Raw genomic sequence first — 22,367 nt, forward strand, 5'->3', positions numbered from 1 at the left:
TGTTCGTGTGTGTGTGTCTGCGCTCATCTAATCTGTGTTAGATCAAGGACAAGCACACATTGCTGTTTGGATTTAATATGTTTACACACACACACACACACACACACACACACACACACACACACACACACACACACACACACACACACACACACACACTCTCCAATTGCTCTCCATTTAAAGATGGAGGTAATAATAGATTTGTTTATTCCTTCCAAAATCAAGAGTCTTAATCCTCCTTTTCCAGCCCTACAAGAACACAGTAGATGTACAGTAAAGATGTACAATGAATTCATGCTTTTGAAGTTGTTCCACTTCTGATCCAACTACTTCAGTGTTTCTGTTCAGTGGCCCAGGAGAGACAGACAGGGATTTCCCAAAATAGAGGACCAGTTATAGGAGCAGGCATTCTCTTTGCTCTGGATTATGAATGTCCTTAACCTCCCTAAAGCCCCATCCATCTCTCTGCCCCCCTTCTCTGCTAGATGATGGTGTTTAAATGTTGACTCTGCAGGAGGTGATGAATATTTGATGGAGAATCAGCAGGATGGTGGGGTTATACCCCACAACAACAGGATCTGACCCATGAAAACAGTCCCACGGTCCCTATTCATTCATTCCCACAGCTCTGCACCGTGTTCTCCTGCTCAGAAATAAATGTTTGATTTGAATGACTGCAGAGCACAGTGAATCCTAACCTTGTTTTGAAAGTAAAGAAAATTGCAGCAGTTTGCAGGTTTATGATTTTTTTGCTATGTTATACATGCCATCAAGTTACGCTTTAACAATGAAACACTTGTTAGTTTAGTTAGTGGCATGGAACACAACCCCCCTCCACATGTGAGCCTACAGTATAAAGAAGCCTACAGGTGAGTTAGGGTTTATCTTTACACTATATGTATAAAAATATTGGACCACCTACACATTACACCTACAGGAGCAGCTAAGCCATGGAAACTGATGCCATGAAGCTTATGGAGCACAGTTTTTGTGCTGATATTAATGCCTGAGGAGGTTTGGAAGTCAACAGACAATTGATGGACTTTATGCACTGCGCACCTCAGTGACCTGTAAACTTTATGTGGTCTGCCTGTGGTTCCTTAATGCTTCCATTCTGCAATAACACAGCTTAGAGTTGATCATGGAGGATCTCTGAATATAAAGATTAAAGGGTGTGGCCCACTACTTATGTTCCTGTATGTCAGAGGTCCCCAACTCCAGGCTTCGAGGGCCGGCGTCCTGCAGTTTTTAGATCTCACCCTCAAGGCCTGGAGTTGGGGCCCCCTGCTGTATATGGTCAGTGGCACTTCTCAATGCTCTTTGGTGTAAAAACTATAGCAACACTAGGTCTTTTCAACTGTTATGAAAGCTAGAAACCCCACGAAAACAAACTACAGCCGTACACTAAGCTGAAGACATAATAGCTATAAAAATCTCCTAATGCAGTAAACTCAAAGGGCTCAAATAACTCTGATGTAGGTCGACATGAAGTGTTTAATGCGAGCACTCACTGAAGCCTTCTCTCCACGTATTGGCATTATATTGATTTGAGAAAACCACAACCTTTCTCACTTTCTCAGAGGAATACATGAAACAACCTTGAGGGTTATTATTGTTTGTTCACACTTTTGCAGTCTTTAATTACATCATCTTGTTGTGTGTTATTTTTCTGCAGTTACTTAGTGGAACAGCGCCTTCAGCTGTTCATCTCAATAAACCGACTCCTCATGTAACTGTGGTGATTAGAAACACCGGCAGCAGGAGATAGCACTTTCATCACAGCTCGAAGAGTTTACACATTCTTCCTGTGGCTGTGTGAGCTTCCTCCCACAGTCTAAAGACATGCAGGTCAGGTGATTCTAAATTGGCGACAGCGTGAATTTGAGACATTTAAGGTGCTGTATCAATGTTTATGTGAGTGAATCTGGATTGGTAAAGCACTATTATTGGTCCAAATAACCGTTTATTCCAATTTCAAAGAGCCAGACTGTTGTAAATTTGTAGAGTGGTCTAGAGCAATAGTTCTCCAGTTTTAAACCGTATATTTGAGCACTTTGTTATTAGCAGCCTGTCACAAAACAAATCATTTGTTCTTATTTCTTTAGTTGAATCTATGTAGACCAAAGACAACACAGTTTAAAACGCATAAAATAGTGTTTTAACTCCACCAATGTGGTTCCAAAAGGGACAAAAAACTTGAAGCAATATTAGTCATGGTTTGGCCTCCCCTGAACCTTTGCCTCAAAATTATTGAAGGAGTCTCGGATCATCTTGAAAGAAAACAGAATGAAAGGCGGGATGGCTGTAGCTCAGGCAGTAGAGCAGGTCATCTACTCATTGCAAGGTTGGTGGTTCAATCCCTGGCTCCTCCAGTCTGCATGCCAAGTATCCTCGGGCAAGATACTAACCCCAAATTGCTCTCTGATGCGTTCATTGGAGTATGAATGTGTATCAATTAGGAATTGTTAGCTAGCACCAAGAAACTTAGAAGACAGTGCTGGTGTGATTGGGTGAATGTGTTGAGCACACCGGGAGTATACGAATCAGTCATTTTAACATTAAAAGGGCTTTGAATAGTCCTTCAAGAAGACTGGAGAACTATTCCTGAAAACTCATTTGAGTTTCTTGAATTTGCAGTATCATCCCATCTCTCACCTCATGACAAACTTATGACCATGACTGAGGGTTAGAGCTAAGCCAATCCAAATGCACTGATAAAAACATCCACCTTTTCCTTTAAGTCTGAATAGTTTTCTTGGTAGAGAACTTGATAACGTTAGGCTACATAAGGCAAAAAATGAATGAACCTTTGGGGAAACTGGGTAATTTAAAAAATGGGTAGATAAAACATACAGCAAATAGAGCACTTTAACTAGTTGCAATTGATTTCAAAGAGCTCCCATTGGCATTCTGAATATCCTGTTAGTTTGTGTTTGATATGATTAAAGGGCTCCTACCTATATATTCTTTAGTGGGGGATGTTACATTTTCTGCCTCCACCGGGCACCTTTGCCATACACTTATATAGCACACACACACATGCACGCACACTCAGGTTACGTTTGCGATGATTTATGGACTGTGTGTGCTGTGTGACCTGGATTTCAGTAGCTAGCGTGAAAGCTGCAGCGAGAGCTCACGCGAGCACAGAACATGCTGCAGGGATGCAGCACTCCTTGTCCACACACACAACAATTGCATACTTAGAAACACACACGCACACATGCACTACTACGCACAACTACTCCTCCCTCGTACTCGGTCAAATGTGCCTAATGAAAAGTTCAGAAATGTTTGGGCCGATTCGCCACGGAAGAAAGCTAGTGTTGTTGTGATCTCCTGACCCACTTCCTCTACTCAGTTTCACATTTCTAACCCTCTGAGGATCCCCGTAGTTACACACTTGCTCTGTATAACATAATGAGATTAACATAATTTCACACAAAAATACGGATGAACGCACACACATTTTGCTAAAGTATCTGTCTTACTCACTTGCATTTCATCTATTCACACCTTTCCAGGCACTGCAGTGTTCTTTATTAATGCAAGGCGGAGACCCCCTATAGGGTAGTGTGAGTGCTAATTTTTAAAGGAGGATTTTTAGTCCAATTTTAGTCAGTCCAGTTTTAGTCAGTCCAGTTGATTAGAACACATGTTCAGTGCTAATTCTGGCTCTGTGGAATAAAGTAATGTTTTAAGACAGGGCAAATTTATTCATCAAGTTTATTTGGATTTTATAATAGTCACCTAGTAAAATAATCATCTCCATGGGTGTTGGCTCTGTTTTATGTTTGATGCCAGTTGCAAAACTGTTCAGATGGCGATCAAGGCAAATTATTATTGAAGCCATGTTAGCATACTGATGCTAATGTTAGCACCGCTGCTCCGTAGTTTCCCTAGTTTGTGAGGGTGGTTCACAAATTACAATCACATGCTTCACACAATTTTAGTGTTTCCTCTTCAAACTCAAATCCTATTTTTCCTTAAAAAGTAATGCAGTACATTATTTAATTACTTTCAGGAGAAAATTACATTTCTCAATACCTTATTTTCTCATTACTACATAAAATAACCTGAAAAACATTTAACGTAAAACCTTACCCTACAGTCCTATACACCGACACAAATCCTTGTTACAAATCTCACTTATGTGATCTTTCTTATAGTTTTTATGTATGAACACAAAACCGACATCACAAAACAACGCTGAAAACCAGCACATTGAGACTTCCACTGTGATTCCACTTTAGCAGCATGAGCAGGAAGAAACGAAGGTTCCAAGCCTGACTGATTATCTCTGCTTTTGTTACCTGTTGAACTTCTGGCTGCTGAGCTGTGGTCGGCTTTCACTCAGCTTCATCATCACTCTGTGTTCCTGTTTAGTTTTGTGTTAACATGCTGTCTTTGCAGGGGCTTGCAAAGAACTGAAGTTCTGCTAGCAGCATAATGTGGCTGTTCCTGATGTAGTTGCTTTACTACAATAAAGCTGACTATAGCACAGAAAGAAAAAAGCTTGTTATCCACCTGCTGTGCAGATAACTGAAGAACCTTTGTAAAGCAAGTAACAATGTAATGCAGTTACTGAATTAAGTCCAGTAACGTGTTCCTTAAAAATGCAAAATGTTTACAGTAGTGTGAAAGCAAAACCAGTCATTATAATGTAATGCATTACACCCAATACTGTCTTGACTCATACCCAAGCAAATCAATGTTGTCTGTAGTCAGGAATGCTGATAAATGTTTTAAAAATCCTTCTTCATATTCTGCAGGCTTGATAGTTTTTAGCAAACGAGCACTGCTAAGCACTGCTGGCTGCCGTTGCCCACAGTGTACTTTGATTTCAGTGATCAGATTACACTAAAGACCTGCTCATCCCAACTGCACTCATTTAGATCTGACACTTCAGATCCAAGGTCAGTGAGGAGACCTGCAGGTGCTGTACGGAACTATGTGATACTAAATCTGCACTGGAGAATAGAGGTCTACAGAATATGTAGGTCACTGTGCTCACAGCTCTCTTCCTCTCTGTCTCTCCATCTTTATCTCCTCGCTGTGGTTGCAGCTAATATGTGAAGTCAGATGAAGAGGCTCGTCTCCTCCGGCTCTCCTCCTCAATCATGCAAAGCAGCTTCAGACATCAGAGAGTTTTACAGAAAGACTCGAAGCACTGCATGTATATGTGTGTGAGCTTAAAAATATCTTTACATGGCAAAGAAAATGATAAAAGGGAAGAAGTGTTCTGAAAAAGTGAATCATACTAACCTGTTTTGTCATTTTCAGTCTGAGATCATCCCAATAGGCTTTCTTTGCAATGAATTTGGTGCAAGTTTTCTAAAAACAATACTACTCAGCCACTTTAGGAAAGTAGTTTTATCAGATAACTATCTTTGTGAATCACAATTTTAAGTCTGGCGTCTTCAGCAGAGTGTAGGCCTGAATGTTAGGTGTTGTGAAGTCAGAGAGTACTCAGAGATGGACTAAAACAATTTTTCAAATTTTGTGGTGGGATTTTCTGACCACCTTCTCGCCGAGTATGATCTCCCACTCCTGTCTTAGTGAAGACAGATAAGAGTTAGTTAACCATCCTCTACTTCTACTTCAGCCTATCTCTGTATTTTCCTCTCGCTGTTCTTCTGCTCCTGTTCTGGATGATGAATTATTGAATATGAACTATCCCATTTTAGACTCTCTGGGTAGTCAGATTTATCGTGCGTACATCTGCATCTGCATCACAGCACAGTTTGAGTGTGTTCGTACCTATTTTCTTTGTGGGTTAATGTGCAGATAGGCTCCATGTAGAGAATGTGTGTTAAAACCTATTGGAGGGCAATGAAAGAAAACAGAGACATCTGCAAAATTCTTTTCCCCCTCTCTCACTTCAGCTGCAGGTTACTTCAGTTACTGACACACTTTCCAAATTTGAAGCATCTCATCTCCCTGAATTACTTGTGAATATCTGCTTTAAATGCTGGGGTTTTTTTTGGCTTCATAACCAGTTATATGTTGCAGAAAAGTATCCCAAGAATTTATTTGTTTAGTTATTGTGTTAAGAAATTCTTCAAATATACATTTTAGCAATCCCCTCCCCCCTTTAATGGTAGTTTGCCATTTGTTTGCCATTTTCTCTTGTATGTTATGAGGATGTGATTGTGGCTCGTTTGAATATTCTTTCAACCCTGTAGGCAGTTTATTCTTTCAGCTCCATACAAATTAAATATAGATATAAAACAACCAGTCTGAACAAATATAAAAAATAGGTTACCATTTATATACAAGTTGCAGTTTGTGGAAGAGAGTATGCTCAAATAAAAAAAAAACCTAAAAGGAGATTAGGTGCATGAGTTTAACTCACTGATTTTCCTATTGTAGAGCTTCTTTTTCCAATATTATATGGATATAAGTGTCCTTAGGGTAAACAGTACAATCAGTAAACTCCTTCACTTCAGTTTGACGTAATTCTGCACATTTACAGATAAAACTCAGCCAGTGTAGAGAATAGGTCAGCTATCTCAATGACGCACAGTGAAATGTTAAAATAATGTCACAGCAGCTGCTGAAAAATAAATAAAAGAGCAGGAGTGATGTCACAGGTGTTACAGTTTGAATGCATGTCTATGTTTTTTAGTGCTATCCCGCTAACCTGTTATACAGGAATGTTAGACTTGTATGAAGAAGTTGTTAGAATTTATAGAAATATTCAAAATCCAGAAGAGCAAAATCAAAGATTATTTTAATACATTTCAAGACTACTGCTGGATATTCCTGTTGGTCAGAGTTATGAAGATAAGTTATGCAAATATAGCTATGTAAATACAACATGCAGGCATCCATTTGTGTTTCTTCTCTGTTGACCTGGTGTGTTTTTTTTCTTAGTGTTGTGTGTGTGTGAAGTCTTATCTTCCCTTCCACTGTAATTTACTCTGGATTGCACAGGCGTGCTTGACTTTCTGATTGAAAAGGCTCTCGGTGTGCCTTCAATTACAGACGGGGGTCTCAGATTGAGCCATTTAGGCATTAAGTGATTCACTGTGAGGGATACACAGACACAGATAGATAGCAAAGTATACTGGAAAGACTTGAAGTATAAAAAACAAGCTGAAGGAAAACAGTATTGACGACGAGAACAGCAATACAGAGGAGAGGAAAAAGGAAAGGAAAAATGCAGTGTGGGGCAGATAGAAGAGAAGGAGGTAAATTAATGAAGAGTGGAACGATAAGAGAGGCGAGATCGAAGGAACAGAGACACGAGAAATGATGGGGGAGGGATAAAAGACGGGTGACATACAAAGAGAAAGAGAGATGAGAGAGACAGAAGTGATGTTTAAGACATGAAGACATGGAGAACTTCAGAAAAAAAACAGTGGGAGATCATGATTTAATAGGATGAGAAAGTAATGGAAAAAAGTGGAAAGAAAAGCTTTATGGAGTGGAGATCTTTCAAGAGTATTTTCATCTTTCTATTTTTAAAAAAAGGTCTGCCTGTAATATCTGCAATATGGATGTGCACAGCTGTCCACATCATGACAAACAAGCATGATGGTCCATCTCATTTCGTAGACAAGCGTGTGTCTAACTCACACATCAGGCAGTGATGATAGCACAACCACATACACTAACACACTCACACATAGATCAGCTTCAAAGGTTGAAAATAGCAGGACGTAGCATTAATTAAACCAAGAGAAAACAGATACGGTCAGATATGGATCAACATCATCATTCATTCACAGGGTGGATTTAAGTTCAATATTCATCCCTGGTCTCCGATGAGCTTTTAAATGTCTGGCTTTTTAGCTCTTAAATGCTCCACTATGATTAGCAGCTGGTTGCTACCTTTTTTGGTCTGTTTGGTCGTGAGCAGGTAGCATAAAATGAAGCTTTAGAGATTCTTTAGCAGTGCAAAGTGTGAATAGGGAAGAAGTTAGAGCAGTGGGTCCCAAAATCAAAGCAGTGAAGTGAAGACTAATAACTCAGACATTCAGATAAATATATCATAGATGTTTTCCATCTTCTCATGTAACTCTCAGCAAGAAAGTAAATGACGCTGAGTTCTTAAATTATAAAATATTAGTAAGTTATACTACGTTATCTGGTCACAATCCTCTTCATCAGCTTCATGCAGCAAGAGGGTCAACACTCAGGCAGTCTTTTCCATGCATAAAGCATTCTACAGCACGTAACATTAAATTGATCCAATTTAGAACACAGGGCCTTTTAAATGGATGGGGTCACAGTAAAGATGCAGAGCTGTTAGCTGCACGTGTCATCATACATGAGTCATGCCTTCTATAATGGAGGGTGAGGTACAATTGGGTCATTTCATTTACAGCTCAGTGAGTGCAGAAATGTTACCGACTTCATTAGCATTGCGATACTTTAACTGATGTTTTGGCATTTCAGAGAGAGAAAAGTGGAAACACGGCAGCATATTGCACACAGGTTTCTTTTGTCAGCCACATGCAACAAACAGTTGGCATGGGATGATTTCTTTTGCCCTGAGAGAGTCGTCGGCACGCAACAGCTCTGTGCAGTGCAAGGCAGCGTCACTGGAGTGAAATAGATTTATTTAAGAACAGGATGTCGGAATGCCTACAGCTCACCCTTCTGCCGCTTTCAACAGACTTCCACCACATCTGTTACAGCAGCAAGCTCACTCAGGGTGGAGGCTGGCTGTGAGACTGAGATGACATATTAACGACCCAGTATCGTAAAGGCCGTGGTTTCTATTCTTGGCCGGGCTGATTTCGCTGGAGTGAATGAGCGACCTTTACGCTGAAGTAGAATGACAGCCTGTGTGCGTCTGTGCACCGTGTGTGAGGAAGACGGATGGGAATTGTGGCAGCAGCATCCATGTGCCTGACCTGAATACACACTGAGCTGCATTCACTTGTCATGTCCTTCCAGATCAGATCCATTGCCCTCTCTCATCTTCTCTGCTTCTGTCCTCACGGTGTTCCTCTCTCGCTTCTTTCTCCTCCCCTCCCACAGCCGGCTTCTCCACCCGTTTTGTCCCCTAATTCTCTAGTTGCCATGGCAATGGATGACATAGATGAGATGGGGGGTCTGAAGGGAGCCGTGAGGCTCTGTATTCTCACCATGTGGATTTTCATCATGTTGCATCACAATTAGCCTGTTAATGCTAAAAATGGAGAGACGTTGGAATGCTGGAGTCTTTCATGTATTTGTTTGTGTCAGAAACATTGATTAGCCAGTTATTCAGTTTTGGTCTGTGTTATTTATTAGAATATTTCCTTTTAAATTACAAACAAAAGCCTTTAAAGGAATATTTCTAGTTTTGGGGACTACATTTACTCTAATTTCATTACAGTGAATATGAACCTATTTTACACCAGTGACAGGTTATGTTAGCTCAAAAACAACAATAACAAAAAAAGGTAAAATATAATTAAACTGGCCTAGAAACCTTTAGACTCAAGAAACTTACAAAAACAGCAATAGCAACAAAAAAACTACTAAAAGGAATTCCCTTAATAACGGCTGAATAGCACAAATAACCTAGGCAGAAAAGCAGCTCTGGACTCATAACATGTCAAACTGTAAGACGTCAAGGCTTCAGCAGCAGAAGACCACACTGGTTGCCACTCCTGTCAACTAAGAATGGGAAACTGAGGCTGAAATTCACACAGATTCAACGTTACCTGGTCTCACGAGTCTCGATTTATCCACATTTGTTGTCTCCAAGTGACTGTCAGTGTTGCACAATCAGCACATATGCTGCTTTGCATTGCTGTTAGATTGCTATTTCACAACACTTGTGAATATTATTGTATTATTTCATGCCAAAGTATGAAGTCAAAAACTGGGTGATGATCTTTACGTCTCCTTGTATACAGGTGTTTTACTTGCAGCAGGCCGAGGTCACCAGGGAGCGAGTGTACGCTATGCACCAGTCAAGCATCGATGGGGTGGAGGACATGTCAGCACTGGCGGAGCTGCACGAAGCCGCTATCATGCACAACCTTTACCAACGCTACCAGAAGGATTGCATCTATGTGAGTGCATTCAGCGAGCCATGTGTGTCTATGTCTATGTCTGTGCAGGGCCATTATGTGTGTTTATATTATCACACACCTCCTTCTCCTTTGCTTACATGAGTGAGGCTTTTAGAAAGAGACACAAATCCACTCATCAGGCCTCCCCGTCTGTAAGTGAAAAAGACGGAGAGAGAAGTGAGTGCTATGAAATGAAATTGTCAGTGGTTAGGACAGGCCAACTTTAGCTCTTTAGGAGGACTGAAAATTGCTCCTTATTGAAACTGTCTAAAACTTTCATGTTTTATTAAATCAGGTGGTTATTTAGTGATTCTGCAGCAAGAGGAACCTAAATCGTCTCACGCCATTGGCAGGATTTATTCTATTTTTTCTTCTTACGAAATAAATTTATCTGCTTTGTTTCATATGTTGATATTTAAGCCCACTAACTGTAGAAGCATCATATCCCTGCTCACCATTTCACAGCATATATCATTCTCATTGCAAAAAATAACCATATGAATGACTTTATGGTGCGATAGTGCAGTTTAAAATCTGCAACATCACTTGATTTGATGGCCTTGTGGTTTGAATACATGCGCGTTTTACAATGCAGATAGGAAATAAAACGCATAAAAGTTTCTTTTTGATCACTAACCCAGGCATCCTTACACATGAATGCCCTCTCCTCCAAACTGTGGGATCAGTATGCATTGCAGTCTTTACATTTTGATCACTTTTATGCTGATGCACAGAAATTTTCAAAAGTCTGGAAACCTGGAAGATTACCAGACAGCTAGATTATCTAGACTGCCTAATCTAGATGATGAAATATTGTCCATATACGGATTTACCTTAAGATGATCAAAAGAATTTCTCTTGTGTGAGTCTGCTTTCTGTATTACTGCGCTCTCATGCACTCATGTGTATCTGTGTCCTTTAGCACTATTTTATATGTGGATAGTCCACTAAATGTGCCAATAAGGTCATATGAATATAGAAAGTGGATAAACGTGGACCAAATATAATCAAATAATAAAAAGAAAGGAAAGATGATACAGACACTGAACCTGAAATGTCTCTCCTTCGCTGTTTTCAGACTAACATCGGCAGCATCCTGGCAGCTGTCAACCCATACAAGCAGATCCCTGGTCTGTATGACCTAGAGAGGGTGGACTTGTACTCCAAGCACCATCTGGGGGAACTCCCTCCACACATTTTTGCTGTAGCCAATGAATGCTACCGCTGCATCTGGAAACGCCACGACAGCCAGTGCATCCTCATCAGGTAATGATGGAGGACATTCAGGGAATTCTTTACCCATCTATCCCTCTATCTTTCTCTACTAAGCTATCAAAACATGACTTTGTTTCCTAAATCTTGTCTTTCTAGTCTACTATTTCTAGTATGCTTATCCCCAGAAAATCCTGCTGTTCCTATGCCTGTTTGTAGTTGAAGCCTGTGCATAGATAGTGAAACACTGACAGCTATTAGACCTAATGAAAAATCAAGGTAAAGGCTTAAGGAAGTGGAAGTGGTTTGCATCCCAGACATGTCAGTGGTTGATTGGAAATGCGAGACAGAGCAATATTCAAGACCAAGCTAGAGAACAAATAGATTGTGATCATGACCGTGTCTCCCTTTGTTTTGAAAATAAATACAATTTCCTCTTCCAAATTAAAGTAGGGTTATTGGTTCGCATGATTAAGTGGCCTGATCTGGTTCTAGTGTCCACCATCCCATCATGCTTTCACTTGTGCTCAGCCTGATTACGATAGGCTGAATATCTCTGAGGTCTATCAACCTGCAACACCAATTAGATAACCGGAGAGGTTCAAGATACGGGAATGTCGGTGAAGGTCATTGTGTGTAGGATTTAATTGGGCTATGTGTGTCTTTGTGTGTATGTGTACTCCAGTGGGGAATCAGGAGCAGGGAAGACTGAAAGCACCAAACTGCTGTTGCAGTTTCTGTCAGTGATGAGCCAGAACTCAGCCGGAACTCCTCCCTCAGAGAAAAGCACGCGTGTGGAGCAAGCCATCGTACAGAGCAGGTATGCGAATCAGTGAAGTAAACATGACAAGCTTCAGGAAATGCCAAGAAACAAGTCAGTGGGTTAGCATCTTTTCCATGGAGCGTGCTACCTGCTAGGCTGTGGTGAAGAAATAATCACTAACGCCAGAAAATATGATGAAGACTAAGTTTCTGTAATGACTACTTGTGTAAGTAGTAAAAGGACGGGATTAGGAGTGTGTGTTTTACACATTTTATATATCAGATTAACAGCTTACATGGTAAAGATGGCAGCCATTCAAGGCCTGCTTATGGCCTTTGCCTTTTCTTTGGGATTTTACCAGCTCATTTTACTTGAGACTTTAAAGCCTTTTATTTACATCTCTAACAGGGTGTTAAGTTCTCAAAGAATAATGTTTTGTGTAACTGAAATTTCATATCATTTAAATCCAAGTGTCAGGATTACAACTGTGCGAGTGCTAAGTGAGCACGGTTTGAGCTCATATGGATATTATGTTCTCCTTAAAATGTCGAATTTGTTGAAGTTTTTTCTGGAAAACATATGGTAAAAAAAAAATACTGTAAAAATAATTTTTCCCCCTTTTCAGTCCCATCATGGAAGCTTTTGGTAATGCTAAGACTGTTTACAACAACAACTCCAGTCGCTTTGGGAAGTTCATCCAACTTCACTTCTCTGAGAGCGGCAACATCCAAGGAGGCTGCGTCATAGATTGTATCCTTGCTTTAAAGCACAATACATCTAACTGCATGAAATTTACACCTGTGTATGATTGAACGGGTGCTTGTTTTTGCATACACGCATAAAAAGTTGTGGTAGAAATGTATGTTTCTGATTCTTAGAAGGTGAATTATATGAATGATGAATTTCTTTGACTCACTTCCTGTCAGATTTACTTGAAAAGGTAAGGATGTCTCGACCTCCTCGTATCAAATTTATTAGGAGTCACGTGTCAGTCTTACATTGTCAATCACAATAAAATGTTCATGGAAACTTTGCTACCCTGATTTTTCTGTAGAACCGCGTGGTACGACAAAACCCCGGAGAGCGAAACTACCACATCTTCTACGCTCTGCTGGCAGGAGCTAGTAAAGAGCAAAAAAGTAAGAAGCTGTGCGAGCGTAAATATCAACAGCGAGCTTTTATTATTTTTATTATTTTTCAATGATCCAATTTACACTTTTGGCTTCATGTGAGAAGTTATTGTAAAAATAGTTTGATTTCAGTTATAATAGAGAAGAATAAATATTGATGGACAAACATTATTAATCATTAACTTTTACCTGTGAATACATATCGTTTGCTCACATTATACATTTGCTCTTGCAGGCCTCTACTTCCTGGAGGATCCCGCTGAATCTTACCACTACCTCAGCCAATCAGGATGTCTTAAGGACAAGAGTCTAAATGACAAAGAGCTGTTTAACAGTGTTATGGTCAGTATTGATTTTGTCTTCAGTTCTTCAAGTAGATGTACTGAGGTCTGTAAGAACAGTTCTCTATTGTTATCTATTGTTTTTTTTATCCAGTTACAAAAGTAGCAGAGAGATTCCAACGCTAACAGGATGATAGCAGGGAGGATTGGTGACCTTAGATTGTAAAGTTTGATGTCCTCACAGCCATAAAACTGTTAATCTTTTTTGTTGAACACTGACATATTGTTGTCTTAAGAGCAGAGCAGGTTAGCCTCAGAGAAATAAAGATCTTTTCCCCTCCATTTATCAAACCTTTTTCTGGGATGTGAATGTTATCAATGAACCTTTGGCTCTGAGAAAGTGCTCACAATCTCTTTTCCCGTGCTCGTCTTTGCACAGGAGGCGCTAAAGGTCTTGGAGTTCACGGAGGAGGAGATCAGAGACATGTTTAAGCTGCTGTCGGGAGTCTTACAACTTGGCAACATTGAGTTCATGACTGCAGGAGGAGCTCAGATCACCACCAAGCAAGGTCAGAGAAGTGCTCATAGAAAGTGAGTTAGATGATATAAAAATCGAGGTAGACATAGAAAACGTTCCAGATGTTTAACATGTCTTTGTCCATGTTTCCAGTGGTTACCAATGCCAGTGAGCTGTTGGGGCTGGATGCCTTCCAGCTGTCTGAAGTCATGACTCAGCGCTCCATAATCCTCAGAGGAGAGGAAATCTGTTCCCCACTTACTATTGAGCAGGTCCCTATACACACATGCATATAAACACACTTTAATTTACCCCTCCATGTTTGATTTCTGCCTCTTCCTGACATAGTCACATTACTCATTTCAACCCTCCCTTGGGTTTCCCCCTCATTGCTGCAGGCTATTGATTCCCGGGACTCTGTCGCCATGGCGTTATACTCCCAGTGTTTCTCCTGGATCATCCTCAAGATTAATCAGAAGATTAAGGGGAAGGAAAACTTCAAATCCATCGGCATCCTTGACATCTTTGGCTTTGAGAACTTTGAGGTGAGGGCTTTGACCTTCCCTCTGTTTGGCAAATTTTGATTTTGAGGTCATGAATTTTCTCCTCCGCTTCCTAAGCTGCCAGCTGCTACTCATTCTGTTACTAAGCAAGATTAATGAGTTTCTTACTACTGACTAATCACTTCACTGAAACACTGAGTTATCATTCATATAGGATTCTGACAAAGACAAATGAAAAAGCTTACTAATAAGGTTTTTCTTTTCTATAAAAGAAAGAGCTATACGAAAAACACAGAAATTAGAGGCCAGGTGTAACAGAGAATAATTTATTAACAAAACTTAAGAATTTACAAAAGTATTTTTTGAGTCTCTTTAGACCAGGGGGATAAAAAGGCAGAGAGGCAGAAGGGAAATAATATGGAGCTGGCAGGTTGAGTACTGACTGCAGGAGAGCACTGAGATGATCTGAGCCAAGCCAAGGAGAGGACAGAAGGAAAGCCAAATTAGGGAAAGCTGCAGAAGCAGGAAAGCTCGATAGGACCAAAGCAGGACCGGATCTGCCATCTGATTAGTGGACACAAAAAAACCTTATAAACAAACATATTAAACAGCGGTTGAATGAGACTAAATGGGAGTCTAATAGTGGAGTTTTCAAGGCAGAGGAAACCACAGAAGAGGGTATAGGGTTCCTTTCTGCTTGGTTAACTTCTAACAGATTAGCAAATGCATTACTTGTTCATAATGATACAGCAAAGAGCCAGAATTAGGACACTTAAAATAAAAGAAGAACTTGAATAAGCATTTTCTCTTTTTTCTGGCAAAACTGGAATACTTTGGAAACGTGCTACTAGCTGGATTCATGAACCCAGAGTTAGCTGAGCCACACAATAACCAGCTTTGTGATTGCCGTTATGCAGGATCGCCATTTTTAGATTCACTGATCCAGATGATCCAGACAAAGTTGAGCTTGTTTCACGACACAGAACCATGACATGTCTGTAAGTCAATCCCTGCCTCTGTACCTGTAGGTCAACCGGTTTGAACAGTTTAACATCAATTATGCCAATGAGAAGCTTCAGGAGTACTTCAACAAGCACATCTTCTCTCTGGAGCAGCTGGAGTACAACCGGTACGGACGTGAATATGGAACCTAAAGACATTCGGATTGTGAAGCGGACTTTAAAGTGTTTAAGGAAAAGGGAATGGAAGAGTAAATTTAAATATGACCTTTTTCTTTTTCCTTGCATAAATATTTTGTTGTGCTCTCCACAGGGAAGGTGTTCAGTGGGAAGCAATTGATTGGATGGACAATGCCGAGTGTCTTGACCTCATAGAGAAGGTAAAAAATACATTTGCTATAACTCATAGCATAAATGTAATGAAGATGTTAGTTTTTGAGTGCATGATCTTTTCTCAGTCCGTTGAAGGGAATTGAAATAAAAACTCCAGTACTTCACCATTACTAAAGACCAGCTTGGGTGCCTCCTTCAGATCTGTTTTTGGAAATCTAATAATTTGTGGGGCCGATGTCTTAGAAAGTGGTGCTGATTTCATAATACTGATGCAATAACACCACTTTACCCCTCCCCCCTCCTTCTCTGTCCTAGAAACTGGGCTTGTTGGCACTAGTGAATGAAGAGAGCCGATTCCCCAAAGGAACAGACTTCACTCTGCTGGAGAAGTTGCACAGCCGACACTCTGTGAGTTATTTACACATCTCCTAATGACCTCTATGCGTAATTCACTAAATGCTGAGCTTATGTTAAATGCCATGCTTCTGTTTTTGCAGACAAACCCTTACTATGTCAAGCCCAGACTTGCTGATCATCAGTTTGGTATCAAACATTATGCTGGAGAGGTGAGTTTTATTCAGAACGGACCTGCTGCACGCCATCATTGTGTTGTAAAGTCAGTGTAGTTTATAATATCTGTTTCCGACAGGTCCTCTATGATGTCAGAGGAATCCTGGAGAAGAACAGAGACACATTCAGAGATGACATCCTGAACATGCTCAAGGACAGCAGGTAATATCTGCAGATATGATGGTTAATTAGGACTCAGAGGTCTAATTAACCAGTCATTCAAAGAAAGAAGGGTTTTAAAGGTAAATCCATGTTTTGTTTGCCTTGTTTTAAGCTGATATGAATTATTGGGCTGAAGTCCAAACAATAACCAAAATAATGGATATTAGTTTCTGAAAATATGAAAAAAGTGTTTCTAAAAGCTTCTAATGAGCTTTGAAACTGACCATCCAAACACACTGTGGTGGATTTTTTGTTTATTTTTTCCAGCTCTGCCAGTTTCCTTGTTGTTATCCCGATGTACCCTGTAATACGTTTTCTAACATGAGTTAGCAGATGCGTGTGTTTCATCCTTTGTATTTCTGTCGATTCATAGACTGGACTTCATCTACGACTTGTTTGAAAAGGTCGGCAGCAGGAACAATGAGGAGAAGATGGGAACAGCCCGGCGTAAACCTACAGTGAGCTCCCAGTTCAGGGTGAGTGATATGATGTTGGTGCTAACTGTTAACTAAGGGTCTTGAACTGAGAGAATAATTAAAACGCATTAAAGAAAATGTTTTTGGGGTTTTTTGGAATGGTAGTTATGATTGTTATGGCGTTGTATCGGCATTTATTGTTTTCTTAATCTCTTTAGGACTCTCTTCACGCTCTTATGGCCACTCTGAGTGTTTCCAATCCTTTCTTCATTCGCTGCATTAAGCCCAACATGGAAAAGGTCTGTTTTTTCTATCCAATGTCTTTATCTACTCACATATTCATGTTAATATCACTATCTGACAGTATTATTCTGTACTATATCAAGGTTATGTGTTAAATCCTTTGTATCATCCTTTCAGACTCCAAATGTGTTTGACCCGGAGGTCGTGCTGAATCAGCTGAGGTATTCTGGGATGTTGGAGACCGTGAAGATCCGTCGTGCTGGCTTCCCAGTTCGCAGAACATTCAAAGATTTCTTCTCTCGGTAAAGATCTCTAAATCTACATTCTTACATATTTTTCTATATCTGTGATTTGTTTTTTAAAAGTATCAATTCTTTTCTTTAACGTTACATTTTTATGGCAGTTATAAGATCATTCTGAAAGAAAAGGTGCCGACAGCAGGAGATGATAAGAAGAGAACCACAGACCTTCTGACCAAATATGATAAGACCAAGAAGGAGTGGCAGTTAGGCAAGACTAAGGTGAGGTTTTTTTTTTACCTTTTGGAGATCTAAAATGGCAAAGTTTTGTACAGTGTCTCATATCAAGGTTGTTTAACAGGCTGGCTATAAACTGTTGTCACCTCTTTGTTTTGCAGGTGTTCATGAAGGAGTCTTTGGAGCAGCGTTTAGAGAAAGACAGAGATGAAGTCCGCCGCCAAGCCGCCATGATAATCCGAGCCCACCTACTCACTTTTTCTGCTAAGTAAGAATCTTGTGACGTGAAGTCATGTTTTTGGGACCAGTTATGTTTGTTGCTTTGAATTTTGTGTTATTCGATCCACAGGAAGCACTTCAAACGTGCACGTGCCAGCGTCGTCACCCTCCAGAAACACTTACGAAGGCACATCCAACGCAAACGGTTTGTGAAGCAGCGCAAGGCAGCGGTGGTGCTGCAGAAACACCGACGAGGTCAGGTGGCGCGTGCTCACGTTCGAAAACTGAGAGGGGAGAAGAAGAAGAAGGAAGAAGAGCAAAAGACGAAGGAGGAAGAGGAGAAGGAGAAAACGCTGGGCGAAGGGGAGACGGAGGAAGCGGAGGGAGCAGATGCAAAGGTAAAGCCGTCAGAAGCATCTTCACTGGCATTAATGGGAGTGTTTTAACCCTTTCGTCTGCTCTTTAGGATGAAACTCGCCAAATGGAGGAGATCCTGCAGCTCGAGAGAGAGATTGAGCGCTTGCAGAAGAAGAGGGAGGATGAAGTGTCGCAGCTCTGTGAGTCGTCCAAGCAGGAGCTGCAGCTGCGCCGGGACGCTGAGCTCAAGCGGATGAAAAAGGAGGCATCGCGCAAGGCCACGGAGCTCATCGACCTCCTGAACTTTGGAGGCGTTGATCCCTCACTGGGAGCAGTCGGGGCTAAGCCCGCTGCAGAGGTGAAAGCTCCAAAAGGTGCCAGCACCACCAGAGGAGCATCCAAAGAAGAGGATGTAGACGAAGGCTTTCATGCTGAGGAGGAGTGTATCCCCTTGCCTGACTTCCCTCCCCCCGCTGAGACAAATGCTCCTGTGGATCAGGAAATATTTGCCCAACTCCCTCCTCCACCACCTGCCTTTGCAGAGGGAACAGTGCCCCCTGTACCACCTCCTCCGCCCCCCCTTCCATCAGACAGCATGCTTGCGGGTGGAATTCCTCCTCCACCTCCCCTCCCTCCACCCGGAGATGGCACCACTGTGCCTCCACCACCGCCTCCACCAGGAGAGGAGGAGAAGAAAGAGCCAGAAAGGAAAGTGAGCATGGTGGAGAGCCTCGTAGATGGCGAGGAGCCGATCTACAGCATGCCGGCCGACACAGAATCAGATTACGACCAAGAAGAGGAAGAGGGGTCAGTCACCGCCGGAGACGACAGCTCCGTGTCGGGAAGCAACCGAGGGAGCGCGGCTGTGGCGGACGAGGAACACCCCAGGAAGTCGACCTGCACCAACGCCAGCATCGAGTCCTACAGAGGCAGCTCTGACTCTGTGAGGACACACACTTACACGCATCCTCACAAGCGTGCACGCAGATATGTATGAGCAGCTAGAGTATACAGTGCATTTTAACTCATTGTAATAAACTGTTAGCGTGCTATCTCATTATGGAATAAAAGTAATTATTATTAAAAGCATAAGCAGGTCACTAACGTTCTTGTGTCATGTTGCAGTATGCGGACAGTGATGATGAACATGATGGCATGATGGACACTGATGAAGAAGTGACAAATGGCAGGGTGACTTTGCTCAATGGAAATGGGCCACCATATTTCCACGGCTACCTATACATGAAGGGTATAGATGTTTTTCTTTGTAGAGCTGGTGTTTCTGATCTATTTCTATAGCACTTGCATTATTAAATATAGCAGATAATCATAGCTCTGCTCTTTCAGTGTGGGCACCGCACCAAATCCTATCCACTAGACCTTTTTTTTAATTGACTATGTCTCCCAATTGTGCTCCCTCAGCTGGTCTCATGATCCCATGGAGGAGGCGCTGGTGCGTGTTAAAGGACGAGACCTTCATGTGGTTCCGGTCCAAACAAGAGTCTCTGAAGTCAGGCTGGCTCTACAAGAAAGGAGGAGGACTGTCCACTCTGTCACGGAGGTTGTTGTAGTTATTACTGAGCGAAGCCTGCATGCTTTGCAAATAAAAGCACTATTACAGCTCAGCGCAATCTGATGATGTGATGATTTTTACAAAGCTGTTCAGAAAATGTCAACAAGATGGGTCTGTGAGATCCTACCACACTGCCAAGCAGAAGATCTTAAAATGTAACTGAATGTTTCATATTTCCTCATAATTCTATAAAAGGTGAAGTATAATACAGTATGACAGCTTCATGTAACACCACAGTGTTTGTTAGCTTGATTTATTTAAATGTAAATAGCTTAAAAGTCACAGATTTATTGAATCCGCATGAATGGGTTAATTTGTCTGTAGTTCTGAATGCCGTTGAGTATTTGTGTAACTATAGGGATTAAACCCCCTGCAGGAGTTCACTACAATACATTAAAGCCAATGTATTAAGCTTTTAGTGGTTCTTCAATTAGTTGGTAATTGATTTAGGAAAAGTATGTGTTCAGAGTAAAAGTTGGTGGTTTTCTTTTTGGGGAAAGAGATGTAGTTGTGATCTTGTTAAATAGAAAGGTTGAGAGGGCAATATTAAGCTTATGAAGAGTGCTCATGGTGTCTTATTTCTCTGCAGGAATTGGAAGATGCGCTGGTTTGTTCTGAGGGACAGTAAGCTAATGTACTACGACAACGACAGTGAGGAGAAACTCAAGGGAACCATCGACATCCGAGCAGCCAAGTAAGATTTCTGACAAACCCCACCACCAGAAAATCACACAAAGTTTTCTTCACTATTTGTCTAGAGTTGTGTGGCTAGCAAAACTCAAGAAAAAACAAACAGAAAATCACAAGCAAATACAGAAACATGTTTCAAGCAGACCAGATCATAATGGAAATTTACTGATTTAAAATGTGTTGTATGCAGCTCGGGCATGTTCTTCAGCTTCTCGCTGGATCAATGGAAATTTCCTCTTGATTTCTGGTCCACTGGTCCAGACAGAACCTGAATTTCTCAAACGAGTGTCCTTTTTATGACTTCATAGGGAGATTGTGGATAACCATGAAAAGGAGAACGCTCTGAACATTGTGACAGATGAGAGGACATACCAAGTGTTCGCAGAGTCGCCTGAGGATGCGAGGTATGACGTAGACTTGACCATAGACTGCTAATAATAAAAACAAGCACCTATCTCTGTCTGATTTCATAGCTTTAACATGATGGCATCCTCTTCGTCTGTGCAGTGGGTGGTTCAACGTGCTCAGTAAGGTGCGAGTGTGCACTCCCGAGCAGCTGCTGGAGATGTCCCATGAACAGGCCAACCCCAAAAATGCTGTGGTCAGTCTTTTAAAAACACGAATCAGTAAATTCCTCTGATCTGAAAATATTCTTCCCACAAAATGTGCATGTTCGATAGCTTGTAATTGGTTGTAGGTGATTATTGTTTTAATGGTTTTCTTATCGAAAACGATACAGATAAGGTTGTGAACAGTCACGAGTTGGATTGGTTTATTAAGACAAATAGTTCAGTTTGAACAATGCTCTCCTTTCTCATTCAGGGAACTCTTGATGTGGGATTGATTGACTCCGTTTGTGCATCAGACAACCCTGATCGGTAAGTTTGATCAGCTAGAAAAGAAGCTGATGTTCTCCTCATATGCAGAAGAAGAAGAAATTCTCTCTCTGGTTGGAGTATGAATGAAGAACTTAGTAGAAAAGAATGACGAGCAACTTTATACAAGACCTGAGACTTACTTTAGTGCCAAGATCAGCACTAAAGAAATGCAATGCAGCCACAGGTGCTTGTTTTGCACCATGTGGCTGCAAAACAAACCCAAATCATCACCCCTCCAAAACCAAGCTTGACAGTTATTATGAGGTGTTTCTCCTGATTTGCTGTGATTGGTTTTCACCGAGCGTGCCACTGTGCATTATCTACAAACACTCCACTTTAGTCTCATCTGTCCAAAGGACTTTGTTCTTGTTGTGTGTTCAGATATAACTGTGGAAACCTAAGCCATACTGTTATGTTCTTTTTAGAAAGAAAGAGGCTTGTTCAGTCTTCTTCTAATTGTGCTGTCATGAAATTTAACATTTAGCATGATAACTGAGGTCTGTAGAGTGTTAATTTTTGCAGTTTATGTGCATATTGCTTTATCTGAGCTTGAGATGAAGTCGCTCGCGGGAAGACTGGCATCGGTCTTGAATGTTTTCCACTTGAAATCTTTCTCACTGTAGCACCATGGTTTCCAAATTGTTTGGAAATCAATGTTTGCCTACTCAGACTGACTGGCAGCAACAGTTCTATCTCTGAGATAAATGCTGATATTTTTCCTCTGTGGCATCATGTCAATACCTGAATGGTCCATATGAGAAACCTGGCAGAATTTCTCACTATATTGAGGTGGTCACGCTTGCTGATCATCAATTGGTCAAGTGCATTTTGTTAGCAACACCTGGCTGCTACTTACCCTCATAGTTCATGTTTTCAGGCCAAACTCTTTCGTCATCATTACGGCCAATCGTGTGATCCACTGCAACAGCGACACACCAGAGGAGATGCATCACTGGATCAGTCTGCTGCAGAAACCCAAAGGAGATGCCAGGATAGATGGACAGGAGTTCCTTGTCAGAGGTGAGGGTTTTGGATATTTTCAAACTTATAGATGCAACTCTGTGCTTTC

At 41.2% G+C, this 22,367-nt stretch overlaps 1 protein-coding gene across 2 annotated transcripts in view; it reads left to right on the forward strand.

The window, feature by feature from the left end:
• The window catches only part of myo10l1 (myosin X, like 1), a 52,520-nt gene that overhangs the window by 20,264 nt on the left and 9,889 nt on the right, over positions 1-22,367 (forward strand). Inside the window, exons 3-31 of one of the 2 annotated variants that reach the window (XM_086273743.1) lie at positions 9,858-10,016; positions 11,095-11,282; positions 11,914-12,048; positions 12,617-12,741; positions 12,918-12,931; positions 13,046-13,130; positions 13,357-13,463; positions 13,842-13,971; positions 14,073-14,191; positions 14,318-14,464; positions 15,451-15,551; positions 15,695-15,761; positions 16,030-16,122; positions 16,212-16,280; positions 16,364-16,446; positions 16,820-16,922; positions 17,081-17,161; positions 17,283-17,407; positions 17,509-17,626; positions 17,743-17,849; positions 17,931-18,198; positions 18,267-19,100; positions 19,283-19,406; positions 19,580-19,718; positions 20,320-20,424; positions 20,729-20,824; positions 20,928-21,021; positions 21,243-21,298; positions 22,176-22,318. In XM_086273743.1, coding sequence (XP_086129869.1) covers positions 9,858-10,016; positions 11,095-11,282; positions 11,914-12,048; positions 12,617-12,741; positions 12,918-12,931; positions 13,046-13,130; positions 13,357-13,463; positions 13,842-13,971; positions 14,073-14,191; positions 14,318-14,464; positions 15,451-15,551; positions 15,695-15,761; positions 16,030-16,122; positions 16,212-16,280; positions 16,364-16,446; positions 16,820-16,922; positions 17,081-17,161; positions 17,283-17,407; positions 17,509-17,626; positions 17,743-17,849; positions 17,931-18,198; positions 18,267-19,100; positions 19,283-19,406; positions 19,580-19,718; positions 20,320-20,424; positions 20,729-20,824; positions 20,928-21,021; positions 21,243-21,298; positions 22,176-22,318 — 4,015 coding nt within the window. Of the gene's footprint in view, positions 1-9,857; positions 10,017-11,094; positions 11,283-11,913; positions 12,049-12,616; positions 12,742-12,874; positions 12,932-13,045; positions 13,131-13,356; positions 13,464-13,841; positions 13,972-14,072; positions 14,192-14,317; positions 14,465-15,450; positions 15,552-15,694; positions 15,762-16,029; positions 16,123-16,211; positions 16,281-16,363; positions 16,447-16,819; positions 16,923-17,080; positions 17,162-17,282; positions 17,408-17,508; positions 17,627-17,742; positions 17,850-17,930; positions 18,199-18,266; positions 19,149-19,282; positions 19,407-19,579; positions 19,719-20,319; positions 20,425-20,728; positions 20,825-20,927; positions 21,022-21,242; positions 21,299-22,175; positions 22,319-22,367 lie in introns of those variants that run through there. The other variant, XM_086273742.1, reaches the window with a different exon arrangement.

The sequence above is a fragment of the Aulonocara sp. 'chitande type north' Nkhata Bay genome, linkage group LG19 (genome assembly GCF_057382095.1).
Source record: "Aulonocara sp. 'chitande type north' Nkhata Bay isolate Kocher_YH1m ecotype deep benthic linkage group LG19, A_spYH_male_GT1.1, whole genome shotgun sequence".
In the NCBI taxonomy this organism is placed as follows: domain Eukaryota; kingdom Metazoa; phylum Chordata; class Actinopteri; order Cichliformes; family Cichlidae; genus Aulonocara; species Aulonocara sp. 'chitande type north' Nkhata Bay.